General features: G+C 49.4%; 2 protein-coding genes across 5 annotated transcripts in view; both read right to left on the reverse strand.

The window, feature by feature from the left end:
- The window catches only part of DNAJC18 (DnaJ heat shock protein family (Hsp40) member C18), a 31,103-nt gene extending 23,490 nt beyond the window's left edge, over nt 1-7,613 (reverse strand). The window contains exons 1-3 of one of the 2 annotated variants that reach the window (XM_035014264.1): nt 6,546-7,613; nt 2,485-2,571; nt 619-805 (exon numbers count right to left, since the gene is read on the reverse strand). In XM_035014264.1, coding sequence (XP_034870155.1) covers nt 619-805; nt 2,485-2,524 — 227 coding nt within the window. In that variant the 5' untranslated portion in view covers nt 2,525-2,571; nt 6,546-7,613. Of the gene's footprint in view, nt 1-618; nt 806-2,484; nt 3,452-6,545 lie in introns of those variants that run through there. The other variant, XM_035014263.1, reaches the window with a different exon arrangement.
- A 301-nt stretch (nt 7,614-7,914) lies between these two features.
- Nucleotides 7,915-16,230, reverse strand: ECSCR (endothelial cell surface expressed chemotaxis and apoptosis regulator). 3 transcript variants are annotated; one of them, XM_035014266.1, is made up of 10 exons: nt 16,120-16,230; nt 12,797-12,841; nt 12,458-12,508; nt 12,238-12,297; nt 11,615-11,749; nt 10,343-10,456; nt 9,853-9,951; nt 9,632-9,668; nt 8,450-8,546; nt 7,915-8,280 (listed from the first exon to the last, which is right to left on the reverse strand). In XM_035014266.1, the coding sequence occupies exons 1-10, from the start codon at nt 16,178-16,180 to the stop codon at nt 8,272-8,274; spliced, it is 708 nt and encodes a 235-aa protein (XP_034870157.1). In that variant the 5' UTR covers nt 16,181-16,230; the 3' UTR covers nt 7,915-8,271. The 3 variants fall into 3 exon arrangements, with proteins under 3 accessions (XP_034870157.1, XP_034870156.1, XP_034870158.1); XM_035014265.1 differs by having other exon boundaries at nt 11,615-11,752; nt 16,120-16,229; XM_035014267.1 differs by lacking the exon at nt 12,458-12,508 and having other exon boundaries at nt 11,615-11,752.
- Nucleotides 16,231-17,137: the final 907 nt, after the last annotated feature.

Raw genomic sequence — 17,137 nt, forward strand, 5'->3', positions numbered from 1 at the left:
GATTTTTAAATATATATATATGTATATATATATATAAACATTTACAGCTATAAATGTCCTTCTATGTATTGCTTTAGTTGCATCCTGTATATTTTGGTATGTTGTGTTTTCATTTTCATTCATCTCAAAGTATTTTCTAATTTTTCGTATGATTTCTTCTGTGACCTATTTGTTATTTCAGGAATATATTGTTTAATTTTCACATATTTGTGAATTTCCTAAATTTGCTTCTGTTGTCGATATCAGAGAACATACATTGTATGATTTTAATCCTTTTAAATTTATTGACACTTGTTTTGCAGCCTAACATCTGATCTATCCTGGAGAATGTTTCATGTATATTGAGAAGAATGTGTATTCTGATGTTGTTGGCTAGACTGTTGTATAGATGTCTGTTTCATCTAGTTGGTTTTCCCTGCCTCTCCGACACAGAAGCAGTAAAGTTACCTCAGATTACACCCTAACACTCCACTCCCACCTAGTCTTGCCTCTGAAGCCAAGAAGCTGTTGTGCTTCCATAATAATAATAAAAGTACCAATAACAGTCAATGCTTATGTAACACATTCTGCCAGGAACTCTACATTAAAATCACTCATTGAATCCCACCACAGACTCACCTTTGTACCCCGAGCAGCTGTTCCTCAGTGTAAGTGGCACTTCCCTCACCCTGTCGGGTTGCATTCCACTCATGCTCAGACTTCTTTTCCTTTTGCACTTTCATGCAGTTACAGCACCCACAGGGATCATGACTTTCAGGAAGTCTATCTTCTGGGTATTTGTTTCTTCTAACTGCATCAATGTAAGCTGCAAAGCAATAGCCCCTCCGTTAGGCCTCAGTCTGATCTGCAATTAACTTTGCTACTTGCCCTCGCTATCAGGGAGGCTGCTTGTGGCCCTGAGTGTGAAGGCCAAACTACTGACATCATACTGACTTTTAAGCATCCATATAAAATTGAATGAACATCTTCCTTGAGAAAATAATATAGTAAATACGGAGGCAACCATGAAAAACTTATAATGCTAGAAATATGAAGCATAATAATGTCCACCATACCTACAGTGGTCATTCAACAAATAATTTTGAATCAGAGCCAGAGAAGGGGCTTAAGAGGCATCTCCTCAGTACCTTGCCTTTCAAAAGGTGTCTTCCTTTAGTGCAGTGGAGGGGGAAGCCTATTTTTCTGTGATCCATGGTCAGAAGTCACATTGCTCATAAAATAATTTGTTGTTGTTGTTGTTGCCATGCTTCCCACCACTAAGATTTAAAGTAGGGGTGAGTTCAGTTCTTTTAAACTAGCAGTTATAGAACAACACACTTGGCTAGATATATGGGTAAGACCTACTTCTGACCACAAAGGGGTTATAGTTTAAAGGGAGAAGATTCGATTCATCATAACACCTGGAGAATGTAAAGAAGGCCATAGCAATCCAGTCAAGGAAGGCAGAAGACTCAGGTCCTGTCTAGAGGATCTGGAAGAGGCTTTAAAAATGTCTCTCTCCTGCCTAAAATCCCTTAGTGACTACCCACTGCTCCTTGTCCAAATTTCTTATAGGCTCAGCCTGCCTCTGCAGCCTCCTCCCTCACCACGAGCTCTTTTGCAGCCTATGCTCTAGCCACACCAAATGCCTTTCAGATCAGCAATGCTTTCTCTTTTCTCTGTGCCTTTGCACATGCTGTTCCCTCTGCTTACAACATTCTTCCTCTAAGTCATCCTGACTAACTCCAAAGCATCCTTCATGTCATCATATGTCACGCTTTCTTCCTGAGGCCTCCTCTGACACCCAGGCTGTCAGTGTGCTTCCCAAACCTAAGACCTTGCTGTGTAGCTCAGGACTTAGTGGCTCTGTTTCATAATTGTCTGTCTACCTGTCGAACTCCCTCAATGGATTGTGAGTTTTGTGATCGCAGGGGCCCAAGTCTGTCAGATCCCTACTGCACGATCAGCATAATGCAGGGTACATAATAGGTATTGAATCAATACTCTTTGCTTGACTGCAGGATGGAAAAGGCCGGCCTATCGGTCCCGATGTGGGCTGCAGGAACAGGACCAAACGGAGATTGAGAGTCAGGCGGCCTACTTGGGCGGAGCGAGGATAGGGGCCGGAAAAGCAAGCTGTGGGAATTCGCATCACCCTGCTGACCTCCCAGCCACCCTGGCACAGGCGGGACCTGACCACCGCGGGCCCTAAGCTGGGCACGGGCCAAGACGGGGCGGGGCTGGGGGCCGGAGGCAAAAAAGTCATCACGGGTACTCTGGGCTCCTAGCCAGTTCCTTAGCTTGAGCCAGCGCTCCTGATTTTCAGATCCCGGCCCCTGCCCTGGGCGGTCCCCCACCTAATTCGGAACCCTACTCAGGCTCAGCATCTCTTCATAGGCCTCCATCCTTCACCTCAGGCCCAGGGTCTCAGCCCTCAGTAATCTCAAGGAGCTCCATCCCTCTCCCAACTCTGCCCTGTCCCACCCTCCGGCAAGGACCTGGTACCTTCGGTCCAGCGCTCTCCGCTGCCCAGAGTCGCAGCCATATCGGTTCCCAATCAGCAGGTCTGCGGAGCCTCCCCAGCGCCCGAGGCTGAAAGGGACGGGGCGAGAAGCGCGGGGCATGCTGGTCATTGTAGTCCAACTCATAGGAGCCGCGGGACATTGGACTACAACTCCCGGCAGGCTCCGAGCGAGGGGCTGTTGGAGCTGTAGGGGCGGGTGGGGCTCGACCCTTGGAAGTGAGGTCTGTGGAGGTTTGTTGCTGCTGGTTGACTGCTGGGCGACTGCGGACCACACTTTCACTCGTCTGTAGCGTGGGAATAGTGGCTTCGGCCTCACCTAACACTGGGGGCATTCAGGGAGGCGCGATGAAATCCTGCCTGGGAAGGGTTTTGCAAACTAGAGGATCACAGTATGACTATTCATCTCAAGGATGTCCTTTTAAAATATATGCTAATGCCCGTTCTGTGCAAAGTGTATGTTTGGTCCTGGAGATTGAGAGACGGGTTTTGGGGATGTGAACCCAATCCTGAGATTTTAAGAACCAAGAAAACAGAAAAGTGAGGTAGATTTATGTAGAGGGCAGTCTGGGTATGCCCCTCTTCGTGCGTTTGCTTTGGCGCAGCATCATTCGAGGGACCTCTGGGGTCTAGGGGTAGAGAAAGAAGAAAGGGGCAGGTGTTGGAGCCAGCATTAAAGCCCCTATCTTTGCTGTTCCTTATCCTTCATCCATCCCATCCTACTCCAGGGCACCTCTGAGACTTTTCTCTTCTGTTCCACCCCACTCGTTTCCGTGGCCCATTTGCTTGTTTTCTGAAGGCCCTACGGAATTAGTAAAAGGAAAGTAAAATATTCCTGCGTTTTCCCACTCAGGTCTGCATGGGGCCTAGCAAAGAATAAAAGCAATTCTCATAGTGCCTTACTGACTCGTGCCTGCGGGTGAATTGGGATGGCCAAAGATCAGGTTTCAAAAGTGAAAAATGATCAATTCATTCCAAAACAAAAAATTACTTAGAATTCATTGAGATCTTACCCAGGAAGAACACATCAGTATGCCAACAATGATACCAAGCAGCAGCTACTTAGGCATTTGGGGACTGGGAGATAATCAGCTGGAGACACAAACTGATAGGGTAAACTCCTCCAGTTGTATGCAGTTCTTATTCCTTCCCTGCAGTTAGTGGTGGCTCTAGGATATATGAGCATCAGTATGCTAAGGAAGGCACTTGTGCTTTGCAGGCAAGGGACCTGATCAGGGATATACATTAGGTGATTAAACTTAAGAAGGAAATTTATTTGGTTTTGAGAAACTAGACTGCTCTAAAATATGGACAGGGGAAGGTGGGGTATGCCTTAAGAGTCTAGGGGCACAGGGCTAAGGTCTGGAGGTACTCAGAAATCTCAGAGTGCTATGAAGTGAGAGGTATCTGATTGATAGTGGGGGTGCTAGAGCACTGTGGGGAGTAATTGGATTGAGAAGGGGTACTGTGAATTATGGGGCTACTTAGGAGTAGAGTCCAGGTTCAAGAATGCTGAACAAGATTTGGGAAGTTGCAGCCTTTTGGAAATGTCTGGTACCTCAACAAACCTTTTCCATCGTCCTCTGAAACCTCACTCCCCACTTTTTTTCTACAAGACTCATTTAGTCCTAAATCAGTAAAAAATGGCTTAGCATGGTAACCTTGTCAGATACTGCGAGCAAACATACCCTTTAGCTCATTTACACCTGAATTAACACTACTAGATGAATGTTTCTATGACTGTAGCACTAAGAGTAACTTAGAACTCCAAACCTCAACATTTAGAACACTTCTGTGCCAGTTTTGGCTTAAGCACACCAACCACTCAACAAAACAATTCCCACTATCAAATTCAGTCTCTGTGTTTGTTAAAAGAGGAAGCTTTGGGCTCAGAAGGTTCAGGATGGAGGTGCCCGGGGAAAGTAACCAGCAGGAGGAGTGAGGAAGCAACTGGGAAGGAAATAAGGAAAGAGAATTTGGGAACTCTGAGGTGGTTCTCAAGGAGAAGGACATAGGTATAGAAAGGAGTTCAAAGAGGTGATAAAGGACGTCCACAAATCCAGAAGGAGACCGCTGAGCAGAGCCACACGATGTTGTCCAACAGATTCAAATTGAGTTGATTAGTACTAGCCTGGCTTTAGGAAATTATATGCATGTACTAGGCCAAGGGGCCTGCAATGATCCTTCATCTGCTAAACCATTTTATTGAGAGCTGGCCTCTGATATCTATCAGTTTTCTCTACTTTTAGAAATATTTGTTGAACTGTAGTGAATTTTTGCTGGTGATACTGAGGTTTGCCTTGTGCCCTATATGATTGAGATACTGCCCCATTTATCCCTGGAAGAAAGATACTGAGTAAATGTTCCCTCTGTCCAACTGGGCCTGTGTGCCTGAGCTGGTTTGTTGGTTGCCCTCCTATAAGATGGGGAAAGAAGCAAAAGAAGGACCCTTTACAGTAACCACCCCACCCCACCACCTGTTCCTGCTTTGGGGCCATCTAGTCCTGTGTTAGAATAGGGAGGAAGCTGTCTTGTAAATGGCCACCATCCTGTTGTCTAGACATCAAGGAAGAGATACTGTCTCAGGGAAGTTGCAGGGGCTGCAGAAGGCTGCACTCGGATTTCCTATCAGAGGTGGGTTCTTGTATTTGCATATATAGTAGGATCCTCTAGCAGAACTCCTTCTAAAGCAGTTTGCTAGAGAATTAAGTGAATTCATCCTTGCCCCCTTCTCAAAGGAAAGCTATTTAGCAACAGGAAAAGCAACCTGGCTAATGAAGAACTGCAATGTCGGTTTCTGGGTAAAAGCCATCCAATCTCATATTCATACCAGTTCACACCCTTTCCCCCGCATATAAATACCTTATGACTAACAGCTCATATTTGCAGGACATTGTCCAGAGTCAGGGGGAAGTTTGTCTTAGAATGGAGACATCAACTGAGTTACCTAGAGTGAACCTCATGTTCTTGACCTAATTTGTCCAGTATGATAAGCAGCTGAATGAAGTGCCCATGGCAGCCAGAATAACAACAATTCAAACAGAATCTAGTACTTCTAGACATTGTTATGTCACCTGGAGAGTTCTATCACAATGATGGATTTTTTTGTGTGTGCTGGAACTGGCTAGGAAGTCGTGCTTTTTGCAGTGTGGCTTAAATAAATATCTCTGAGTTATTTTAAAAAATGCTGTCATATTTTAGGGGCACCTGGGTGACTCAGTTGGTTAAGCATTTGCCTTTGGCTCAGGTCATGATCCCAGGGTCCTGGGATTGAGCTCCCTGCTCAGCAGGGAGCCTGCTTTTCCCTCTCCCTCTGCCCCTCTCCCCAAATAAATTATTTTTTAAAATGCTGTAGTATTTTTTAAAATGCTGTAGTATTGCTGTCATAGGTTGGAAATAGACTCTGAGATTTGCATGCTGAGGGTTCATTGGTGAGTGCTCCTGGGAACAAGAGCTGTGAGGAGTAAGGGAAGCTGGATTGGACAGAGGGGGAAATTGAGGCAAGAGGTCTAGGTCTTTATCCCACCCCCATCAACCAGTCATCAGCCAGCTATGAGCCCTCAGCAGCCAATGCTCCTTTTTTTTTTTTAATTTTGAGCAGCCAACACTCCTAACAGCTGGGGAAACAGCGCGTTGACCTTGAAGTGAGACCTGGGTGGTGATACTCCACATTGTCTGCTGCAATTGCCAACTAGTACTTCTGCTTCCCACATGTCTCCACATTTACTCTTCCATTTTACCTACCAAGTAGCTACCAAAGGCCAGTTAGGAATCATTCTTCCCTCAAGACACAGGGAAATCTTTTTTTTTTTTTTTTAAAGATGACAGAGAGAGAGACAGCAAGAGTGGGAACACAAGCAGGGGGAGTGGGGGAGGGAGAAGCAGGCTTCCCGCGGAGCAGGGAGCCCGATGTGGGGCTCGATCCCAGGACACTGGGATCATGACCTGAGCCAAAGGCAGACACTTAACGACTGAGCCACCCAGGCGCCCCAAGACACAGGGAAATCTTAAGTCCAGAGAATGTAGAAGACTTGCCCAGACTCACCTAAGACTTGTCTCTGGCTTCCACCCAGGGTGATCTCTACTCAAAAGATTGTGTTCATTTTTTCTTACATCTAGAGTTTATAGAACTGTAGAATATAAGAACCAGAAAAGATAGTGAAGACCAAATAGTCCAGCCACCTTGCTTTAAAAGTAAGAAAACAGGCTGGGAGCTGGGGAGTGATTTTGCCCAGCTGCACAGCTCAGCCTGTGATGACAAATCCTGCCCTCAAGAGCCAGTTTTTATGACCTTCGATGTGCTGGGCACCGTGTACCAAATAGGAGCTACAGAGGTGACTAGATTTCAAGCCTTGTCCTAGAAGATTTTAGAATCCAATAGGTTTCTTCAGTCCGCTTGAATAGTTGCAAAGAAATTGTTCCAGGCTTTCTCTCTCAGATCACCTCGCAGAGTCTAAATCCAGAAGCAAATAGCATATTGTTGCACGTTGTTCCGAATGTGTAAGCTCCTTGTAATCTGAACTGCCAACTAGCAGATACTTATAAAGTTAACCCCTCTGTGCAGACACCCACAGGTGACTCTTCCACTGAATTTTCCCCAACCAAGATTCATTTCCAAACCAGTGTCATGGTGGAGATTTCTAAGAAAATGAGTAACTGCTTTTCCTCCTTCCCTTTAAAAGACTTAAGAGTGTTTGTCACCCTTTATTCTCTTTCTAGGACACAAAGATTACAGCTGTATGGGGTAAAGGGGGTGGGTTTTGGCTTATGAAGTCACAGACCTACCCCTGTTCCAGACCTCCCCGGTGTTATTCCAATAGCTAGGACCAAAGCAAGGCATGTCTACCCTGAGGCAGGCAGAGGACATCTACCCTCATATTACTCAGCTCTCCCTGCTGGCCTTCCCTAGTCAGAATGCGCTGTGCCTCTCATGTTCTCACTCTCCAGGTTCAACACGTCTTTACTGGTGACGAATGGTCACTGTTTCCAGCTCCCTTTCTCTCTCCTCTCTTGAAGCGATTAGTCCCTCAGGACCTCATTCTTCCTTGATAATCCGGGGGAACGGGCGCCTGGGTGGCTCAGTTGGTTAAGCGACTGCCTTCGGCTCAGGTCATGATCCTGGAGTCCCGGGATCGAGTCCCGCATCGGGCTCCCTGCTCAGCAGGGAGTCTGCTTCTCCCTCTCCCGCTCCCCCCTCTTGTGCTCTTTCTCTCTCTCAAATAAATAAATAAAATCTTAAAAAAAAAAAAAAATCCGGGGGAACTGAGGCAGACCTGACAAAATGTTCAGTCTACCTCGCAGGTTGCTTGGAGAGCTCCCCACAGGGGCAGAAACTTGGATCCATACCTTGCCCAGGAAAGGAGACCCCGCAGCTGCTAGAACACCGTTAACAAACACGCACGAGAGCACAGACCTTAAAAGAAATTAGACCGTCGGCCAGAAAATAATTTTAATGCAAAGTAGCAAAGGCCACTCCACTTTGTCATTTTCCTTGCTCTTGCTCTCCAGACTCCCCCTTCCTGTGACGGTGAGCAGGTGGGAGGAGCAGGCTGTGTTTCCAGAGTGGCTGCCCATATGGGAAAGAGTCTCTCATACTGGCAGCTTGCTCCTAGATCTGGAGGAATGCCAGTGTCCTTTTAGATCTTGGAGTAAGTGTGAAATAATAAAATAATTTATATGTGGTTCATGCCTCTACCACTTCCATCGCCTTCCTCTTTACAGACACAGGGCAGCTGCGTCATCCTTTGACCCATGGGGACCCAACATTGCTTCTAAAGAACCTGCAAAATAAATACATCATGAAAAAGGGTGAACTTCTCGGGAGTGGCAGGTTAGGGAAGAGGAGAGCAGAGCCTGCATCTCTGAAAGTATCTCCTTTCTGGTTAAGGAACTAGAACCTGAAGGTAAGAAAAGGAGAGAGAAGGGAGGAAGGAATCAGGAAAAATGTACCTTCTCTGCTGTGGGGCATCCTTTGCTGTTATTCATGTTGATATTCTTCATGGAGATCAGGGTGATGCTGTCTTTCTCTCCATTGGCTGTAGAGCAGCTGGGGGTAAGAAAGGAACATGGGTTGTAAAATGGAGGAGGAGGAGGGCAATGGGGTGGTCAGGCAGCTGTGGGGTTAAGTGTTGGAACTTCCACCTTTGTTTCAATAAACCTGTATTTTGGTGGTGGACCCTAATGAAATGGGAGTGTGCTTGGAAGCCTAAAAAACTTGTATATAAATCTTAGTTTTTCTACTTGCTACTTGCGTGATCTTGACCAAGTTACAACCTCTCCAAGTCTCAATTTGTTCAAATGTACAGAATGCAGTGTATCTGCCTTGAGGCATTGCTGTAAGGATTTGAGATAATATTATAAAATACCTGCCATAGTGCCTGGCACATACAAGATGTTCCTTAAATATTTTCTTATTTAAAGGGTATATTAGAGGGGCGCCTGGATGGCTCAGTTGGTTAAGCGCCCGACTCTTGGTTTCAGCTCAGGTTGTGATCTCAGGGTCATGAGATCCAGCCCTGCGTCGGGCTCTGAGCTCAGTGTGGAGTCTGCTTAAGTTTCTCTCTCCCTCTTCCTCTGCCCCTCTCCCCTCCTCTCTCTCTTTCTCTAAAATAAATCAATAACATTTTTTTAAAAAGCGGGGTATATTAGAATCTGAATTCCTACATTTTTCATGAGGGAGTTATAGAGGCTTAGCCCACAGGCTGAAGAGTTCCAGTTCATCTCCTGTCTCCTGATTGTTTCATTTTAGGGTCGCCCCTGTCCTGCCCATCCCTAGTCCTGGCCTCAGTGGTGGCTGTCAAGATTCCATGCATGCTTGTGGGAGCATATGTGCAGGAAGTATCAGTTCTTTTTTTTTTTTTTTTTAAGATTTTATTTATTTATGTTAGAGAGAGAGCAGGGGGAGGGGTAGAGGGAGAGGGAGAGAATCTCAAGCAGACTCCTCACTGAATGCAGAGCCTGACACGGGGTTTGATCTCACGACCCTGAGACCATGACCTGAGCTGAAACCAAGAGCTGGACGCCCAACTGACTGAATCACACAGGCGCTCCAGGAAATATCAGTTCTCTCTTGGAGTGGGGGACTGAGGGGTCAGATAGATGATTCCTCCCTTACACCTCTGACAATCTTACCTTTCAGATAGCCCCGGACTCCCAGGTTTCTGGGGATCTGTAAAATATTCAAAGGCACAAATTGGGGGTCACATGCTATAACTCAGAAGCCCACCCAAGTGGACTGCCCTTCTGTCTCATCAGTGGTGCTTATGTGCCATTCTTTTCCTAAACTCCAAATGTAGCTCTTGGTCTCTTAGCAAAGAGGGGCAAAGGGGGGCCCTGAGTGGCAGGGCATGTACCTTCAGACTCTTTGTTCTTCCGACACTTAAACCTTAGACTGACCACACTGACTAGGACGATCACCACAACCACCAGGATGACAATGAAGCTGATAACACCTGAACAGGGAAAAGGACAGGGTAAAGGTGAGGCAAAGGAGGGTCAAAAGGGGGCAACAGGAGTCCAAATTCCCCTCCCAGCTAAGTGCTGTGTAGATAGGCTCTGAGAGCAAAGTGAATTCCCCTTCTCTGCTGAATGAATGAGCTCTCAGCCCACTACCCCTGCCCAGAGCGAGCTCCACAGCCCTGCCTCACCCTCCCATAAGAACATGGAACCCAGCAGAGCCCAGAAGAGCTGACTGGAGGGCCAGTGGAGGCTCCTTCCTACCAGGGCCTTCTTCATCAGCCAAGCCCTCCTAGAACAAATAGGTGGGATTTAAACTTATGTTTCCAGATCCAGAGTCCAAGTTAGTTCTTGGTTCTACCACTCTTCCCACCTTCTCCCTCTTACCAAATGCAGCCACAGTGAGCACCGTCTCTGATGTGGGGCTGGGCAGGATGGAAGAGTCTTCTCTTGTCCTCAGACTCATGGTGGTTGATATGGGAGTAATATTTTGAGAAGTGTCTGAAATGGAGTGAGGATGGGTGCATCAGTGACGGGACTGGGATGGCCCACCAGAGAGAGAGAAAGCTAGCTCCCCTCCCACTTCCTCAGGTAAAGAACTCAGAAGGAGCTCATGCCCTACAAAAAAGACTTCCTCCTTGCCACTCAGACCAGATCTCATGAGGATGGAGGTCGGAACTGGGTAATGTGGGATCAGGTGAATGGCATTGCTGGTTGCTCATGTTACTAGCTCCAGGGGACTCCAAAAATTCAAGATGCCACCCCCCCCCAACCGTTAATCTCTTCCCACCATCCCCTTGGGGCCCATTTATGCTCCAGAGATAGAGAGCCAGGCTGGGCAATGTAGAGCAATCTGTGTTTTTGCCAAAGGTTGAAGTGGGCGGAAAAAAGCTCACTGGATGTTTATCCCCAGGCACCGATTTAATGAGGCAGGCTGCCAGTTAAGGGACACAAGTTTCTGGCCCTCTTAAAAAGTAGTACTATCACCCATCTCTTCCCCTCTTCAACTCTTTTTTTTTTTTTAAGCTTTTATTTTTAAGTAATCTTTACAGCCAACATGGGGCTTGAACTTGTAACCCTGAGATCAAGGGTCACAGCTCCAGCGACTGAGCCAGCCAGGCACCCCCTCTTCCACTCATTGTACTGCAGGTCTGATCGCTGTCCGTTTCCTTATCCATCCCTGCACTGCCAAATAAGTCTGTGAGTATAAAAAATTCCCAGAGCCAAGGGGTAGGATGAGAGAAATGGTCAGGCTGCTGTGCTGGGCCTATATGCCATGAACCAGCAGGTCCACCCCCTCCCAGCTCTTGCCCCACATTGGCGTGTGAAGGTCAACCTGCCCCAAAGAGTGTGTGGCCCTGGCCAAACGCCTTTTGCCTCCCTTGCCATCATTTTGGGTTCTACCTCTCCCTTTCCCCTCCATGCCTTTATCAGTCCCGAGTCCATCCAGGCTCCTTTTGCCTTCATTGTGACCAGGCCCAAGGCTGTGTCTCTACCTCCCACCAAACCTCTCTCATCCCCAAATCAGGCTGCCACTGATGTGGATCCTGGCCCTGTGAGGCCTCCTTGTGGGGCAGATCCTGGGTCTTCTGAGGAGGTGGAGAAGGACCCCAACTAGATATGACCCCATGCTCTTGACCCTCAGCCCCAGGTACTCACCAAGTCCTGCTGTGTACTTCTGTGTCTGGGACTGAGTCAGGCCCAGCGGGGACTGGGAGTGACCATCCACAGTACTGGTGCTCGGTGTCACGGGTTTCCTGGCTACCATGAGGACCTGTGAGGCCTTCTCTGGAGCTGCTGTGGATTAGGAAGCATGGGTAGGCCTGCTCAGGGCCTCAGCCAGCCTGTACGAGGGGGCCTCTTTAGTCCAAAATCTTCCTTTTCTTTACTGCTTTCAGTTCCAGAAGGAGCCATCCTCTCTTCTAACTTTGGGCCTTTACCTATAAAGGCCTCTGCCTGGAATATACCCTACCACCCTCCACCCCACACTCCTCATCTGGTTAACTCCCTCTTGGGCCTCAGCTTCCGAGGTCACTCACTCTAGCATGTCTTCCCAGGCTCCTGAGTCTGAAGCGGCCTATGTCTGTGTCTGTCTTGGCCCTTGCAGCCCTTTCTGCTTGTGCTCATCACAGCCCTTTCCCCCTGCTTTGTAGTTGGCAACATACGGTCCTGTTTACTTCTCTGTTCCCCCACCAGTCTGTATTCTCCTGTAGGGCAGCAACTGTGTCTGCTTCCTCACTGGGCCCTCCCCAGAGGGCATCTGGATCTGAGCAGCAGAGTACCTGGGGTCCCAGTGCTGGCCAGAGGGCTTGGGCTGCTGGGCTCTGAGGAAGGGCTGTCTCCTGCAAGGACAGAGGCAAGGGGAGGTTGGAGGGGGCAGGCTGGGTGACACCACTGTCCCTTGCCCACCTGAGAACCCTTGGGCTCCAAGCAGATCTGAAGGGCTGGGCAGGGGACCGGGCGGGGACAGGGACCTGCCCCTCCGCAGCCACACTCACTCACCTATGTTGGAAGAAAGTAGCTTTGTGGTTAGACTTTGATGGCTGAAGGCTCCTGAAATAAATCATCTGAGGCTGAGGGTCACTGCTACGTATAGCTCTGTCTCCCTCTCTTCTTCCCTGTAGCCTGAGTTTTCTAGTCTTTCTCCCTGCCCCCCCGCCCCCGCCAGCCATTTATCTCTGTCCTCTTCTGAGGCTCATTAGCCTGGGTCAAGCTGGACTCAGCCTTTGATGTCCTGAGACCTCTGGCCCCGGCCCCCGTGACCTGAGCTCTGTGCTCCTCTTGCCCTTCCTAAGCTGCCAGGCCTAAATGCCAGAGTAGACCCCGTGTGTTTGGTCTTACCCTGAGGGCGAGATGTCTGCATTGTAGTGGGCTGGGAGTGGTGGCCTGCAAGAGAGAGCAGAAGACTTTGACTCACTTGGTGAGTCTCTTGCCCAGCACAGAGCCCACAGAAGAACCCAGGCTTTCCAAGCCCTCCGTGCTGGAAGGCAGACACACTTGGCAGAGGGCTGCAGGACGTGGCTCTGGCTCACAGGGCTAGCTTCCTCTGAAACCACCCACAACTCAATAGCACCATCACCACCACCTCATGGTTCAGTGTCCCAGAGTCCTTTCCTGTCTCTTTAATCCCACATGGGTTTTATGCCAAGCTGATAGGAGGTCAGGGGAAGGTTATTTCAAACTAGTGATTTGTCCAAGGACAGAGGGCCAGTGACCTGTGACATCTAGATAAGGACCTAGGACTTCAGGTTCTTGCTACCCTACCATTGAGCCATCCATTTCTCCCTGTGAATATTGTCATCTTGGTCCTGCCCCCAAGGGAAAGGGATGGAAAGATGTGGTGAATAAAATGAGGTTAGGGATTGGGGTTGGTATCTGGGCTGTCTCTCTGCCCGCCCCACCCCCCAGCTGGAAGGAGGGGTGCACACAAGAAGTGAGTTCTGAGGTATATATAGGGGGCAGGAAAGCTCTAGAACATGTGGCCAATTTTACTTTCATAGGCAGAGGCTACTTCAGAAATGGCCCGTTGTTAGCCGAACCCAGGGAGGAGCCAGTTACCAGGAGGCCCCAGTCAGAAGCCCTCATTGACTTTTTTGTATGGACACGTGTACGCCTGTGGGCCTCTGGGTCCATGTGTACGTGTGCTTGTGTGCCCCTCTGTGTGTCCCCTGTGTGTGTGGGACCTGAAAGGTCAGGTTGTGTTTGCTCATTTTCCACAATGAAATCATTCTTGAAACCTGTGAACAATGTGAAAGGAAAACAACGTGGGGAAGTGGAGCCGCCCAGCTGGGTTCCCGTCCCTCTGCCACGGCTGGGACCGCAGCCTCTGGCCTGGCCTTCGGCCTCCCAGGCCCCCGTCCACAGGGAAGTCCCAAGCCTGGGCCTGGGTGAGCCGAGGTGGCCACAGCCAGGGCCTTCCCAGCCTGCGGCAGCCTGCCACTCTGTTTATTTTCCTTAGCCACTGCCTTCCTCCATGGGGCTATCACTTTGGATGGTGTGGGTTTAATGGTTTCCAAACCCAAGCTTGCCCAAACCCTGGCTGTGTTTTTCCAGGTCACCAATCTCTGGTAGCCCCACCCCCGGTTTGGGTGGGGACATCAGAGGGGGATTAACACTTGTAGGTGCCCGAGGCTAGAGAGAACTCTGCCCAGCTGTAAATGACCCTGGAAGAACACCTTTCAAGGCACAGCCTGAAAACACCCGGCAGTTACTGATCAAGCGTGTCCTAGGTACCATCTGCGCTCTGTCAGGTTGTAACGTTAGCTTTTAGCGAGTAGCCACAGTGCACTGCCTTCCTGCAGATGTGGAAACAAAATTAGGGTCTCGGAAGGAGTTCCAAAGTCACAGGCTCCAAGTGCCAGTACCCTGTTCTCTGTCTTCTGGCCCTGTCCCCCTACCAGAACTTTCTGTCACCAGTGGATTCCTCTGTGAGTAGGGGAGAGATTTCAGGAACATCTGTTTCTGCAGGCCAGGGTATCTCTGACCACTGGGCCTGCAGACAGCCCAAGAACCCCACAACCCCGGCCACAGAGATTCTGATTTTCCTGCCTCTCCTCCCTAATCCCTACCTGCTTCATGACCTTCCAGCTTCTCCTTTCTCCCTCACCACCACCCCCGTCCCCTATTTTCCTCAATAGCATAACTTAGTAGTTAAAAAAATCACAGATTTTGGAGTCTGACAGGTGTGAGTTTAAGTCCAGACTCGACCACTTTCTCTCTGACCTGGGCCCCTTCTTTAAAATGCAAATGGCGGGCGCCTGGGTGGCTCAGTTGGTTGAGCGACTGCCTTCGGCTCAGGTCATGATCCTGGAGTCCTGGGATCGAGTCCTGGGATCGAGTCCCGCATCGGGCTCCCTGCTCAGCGAGGGGGTCTGCTTCTCCCTCTGACCCTCTTTCCTCTCATGCTCTCTGTCTCTCACTTTCTCTCTCAAATAAATAAATAAAATCTTAAAAAAAAAAATAAAATGCAAATGGCTTTCATACCTCATAAGTGCTTGTGTGGATAAGAAAATTCATATAAAGTGCTTAACCCCATGCCTGACAGACAGTCCACGCTCAATATATGCTAGACATTTTTATTTTTGTGCCATTCTCTCCAATCCTCCAAGTTTCTGTGTATCCAAGTCAAGTCTCCTTGTGGGCCTGATTAGCCTCAAAAGGGTTCCTCAAGGAGGATAGTAAGTGTGCTGAGATTTTGCGATGATAGATGAGGAAACTCGCAGGGCAAGGGGTGAGCATGGCTTATGCAGAGTTTACCCAGGGCATTTCAAGCCCTGCTGCTTGCCTGGACAGTGCCCTCTCACGAGTCTCGCCTTTTAATCTCCTCTGCCATTCCTGTGGTTTCTACAAGAGTCTAGCGCCCCCCCCCCCACACCAGGGGAGAGCCACCCTCTCTCCCCATCCAAGCATTTTGCACTCTTTGCTGCTGCCATGAGGGCAGGCTCATAAGTCTCCAACAGAGGACTGCTGGAGAGTGAGGTGGGGGTGGGGAAGGGATGACCAAAGGGAAGTTGCTGCCCTGTGAGTCAGAATCTCCTGGATTTCTCATGGTTCCCAGCAACTGCTCCCTAATTAGAGGACCCCTTCTGAGCGGCTTCACACTTCATCAGCTAGCAGAGTCCAGTCTCAGAGGTGTTAGTTCCAGTCATCTCCTCTGGGTGTCTTCTCACCCAGCCCCCCACCGGGCGAGGGTGCTGTCCTCTCTGATAAACAGTTCTTTGTATCTAACCTGAGTCCCTCTGGCTGTGATTGGAGCTTCAAGTTGTTACTCCTCATGTGAAAGAAGAATAAGGATCACCTGTAAAGCCCAAGGTGCAGACAATTTTGTGCTAGAACACCCTGGAAGGAGCTCTCTGGCCTCAGTCTCATGCCAAGAGAGTCACTTCCCCACATTTCAGGAGGCCAGCCTCTGTGGGGACCGCGGTTCACCCTGGCAATTTTCCCACAAAAGGGTTTAACCACATCTCGACTTTACCTTCGCTCAGTAATGGCCCCCCTCACCCCCAATTCAACTGGGTCCCTTCATGAGAAGGCTCTGGAATTTCCCTTGGGCACGGGCCTGGATGGAGAGCATATGCCTCGTCCATGGTGAAGGACGGACAGGCGCCCAGGACTCCCAGCTGCGGGAGGGGAGCTGCTGAAGCAGGGAGGCAAGTGCCTCTTACCTTGGAGGAGGAGGAAGCCAAGGATGGCCCAGCACAGCGGCGTTGCTCCGACGGTGCCCATGTCAGCCGCTCCGCGGTGGCTCTGTCCATAGTGGAGAAGAGAGGGAGTGCTGGGGCGGGGTGGGGGGTGGGGGCTGGCTCTCCAGGAGCTTCCTGTCGAAGAATAGAAGGAAACAGATTGGGACTGGCTCCAGGGGCCCTGCTCAGCCCGGCAGCCCAGATGAGGATGTAAGGCTGAAGCAGCAGTGACCGTGTCCGGGGCTCTGCCCGGCCTGGGCTAGAGCTACTGGGGTGTCTGTCCTCCAGGGCCTTTCAACAAAGATCAGCGATGGCCGCGAGGCTCAATGCCCCCTCTCTTCCCCTCTGAGGGGGCCATCACGTCCCTCCACACACCGTCTGGAGGCTTTTGGAGGTTTTCCTGGAGTCTAACTCCAACCCCTCCCCATACTGTTTCAGACCAGGTCCCCCTCTCCCATGATTGAGCCCTAAAGCTCGGCCCACCAGCCATCCATGCTCTGTAGACGCTGAATGCTTCCCAGTCCTCTCCCTCCTCGGGGCTCCCAATGCAAATGGGACTCCCAGCATCTTTCAGGGAGGCCTTACAAACATTGTTCTTCTTTTTTCTTTTTTTAGGGTTTTATTTTTAGGTAATCTCTACAACCAACATGGGGCTCAAACTTAGAAGCCTGAGATCAAGAGTCGCATGCTCCCCTGACTGAGCCAGCCAGGCACCCCTCTGGTTATTCTTTTTTTTTTTTTTTAAAGATTTTATTTATTTATTTGAGAGAGAGAGAATGAGAGAGGGGAGGGTCAGAGGGAGAAGCAGACTCCCTGCCGAGCAGGGAGCCGGATGCGGGACTCGATCCAGGGACTCCAGGATCATGACCTGAGCCGAAGGCAGTCGCTTAACCAACTGAGCCACCCAGGTGCCCACCCCTCTGGTTATTCTTAACAATTCTTAATGTTGCAGGGCTGCATTCCCTCCCAAGGCTCTAGGGCAATATCTTTTTTTTTTTTT

Source organism: Mirounga leonina, unplaced genomic scaffold (assembly GCF_011800145.1).
Source record: "Mirounga leonina isolate KUSES-001 unplaced genomic scaffold, KU_Mleo_1.0 Mir_168, whole genome shotgun sequence".
NCBI lineage: Eukaryota > Metazoa > Chordata > Mammalia > Carnivora > Phocidae > Mirounga > Mirounga leonina.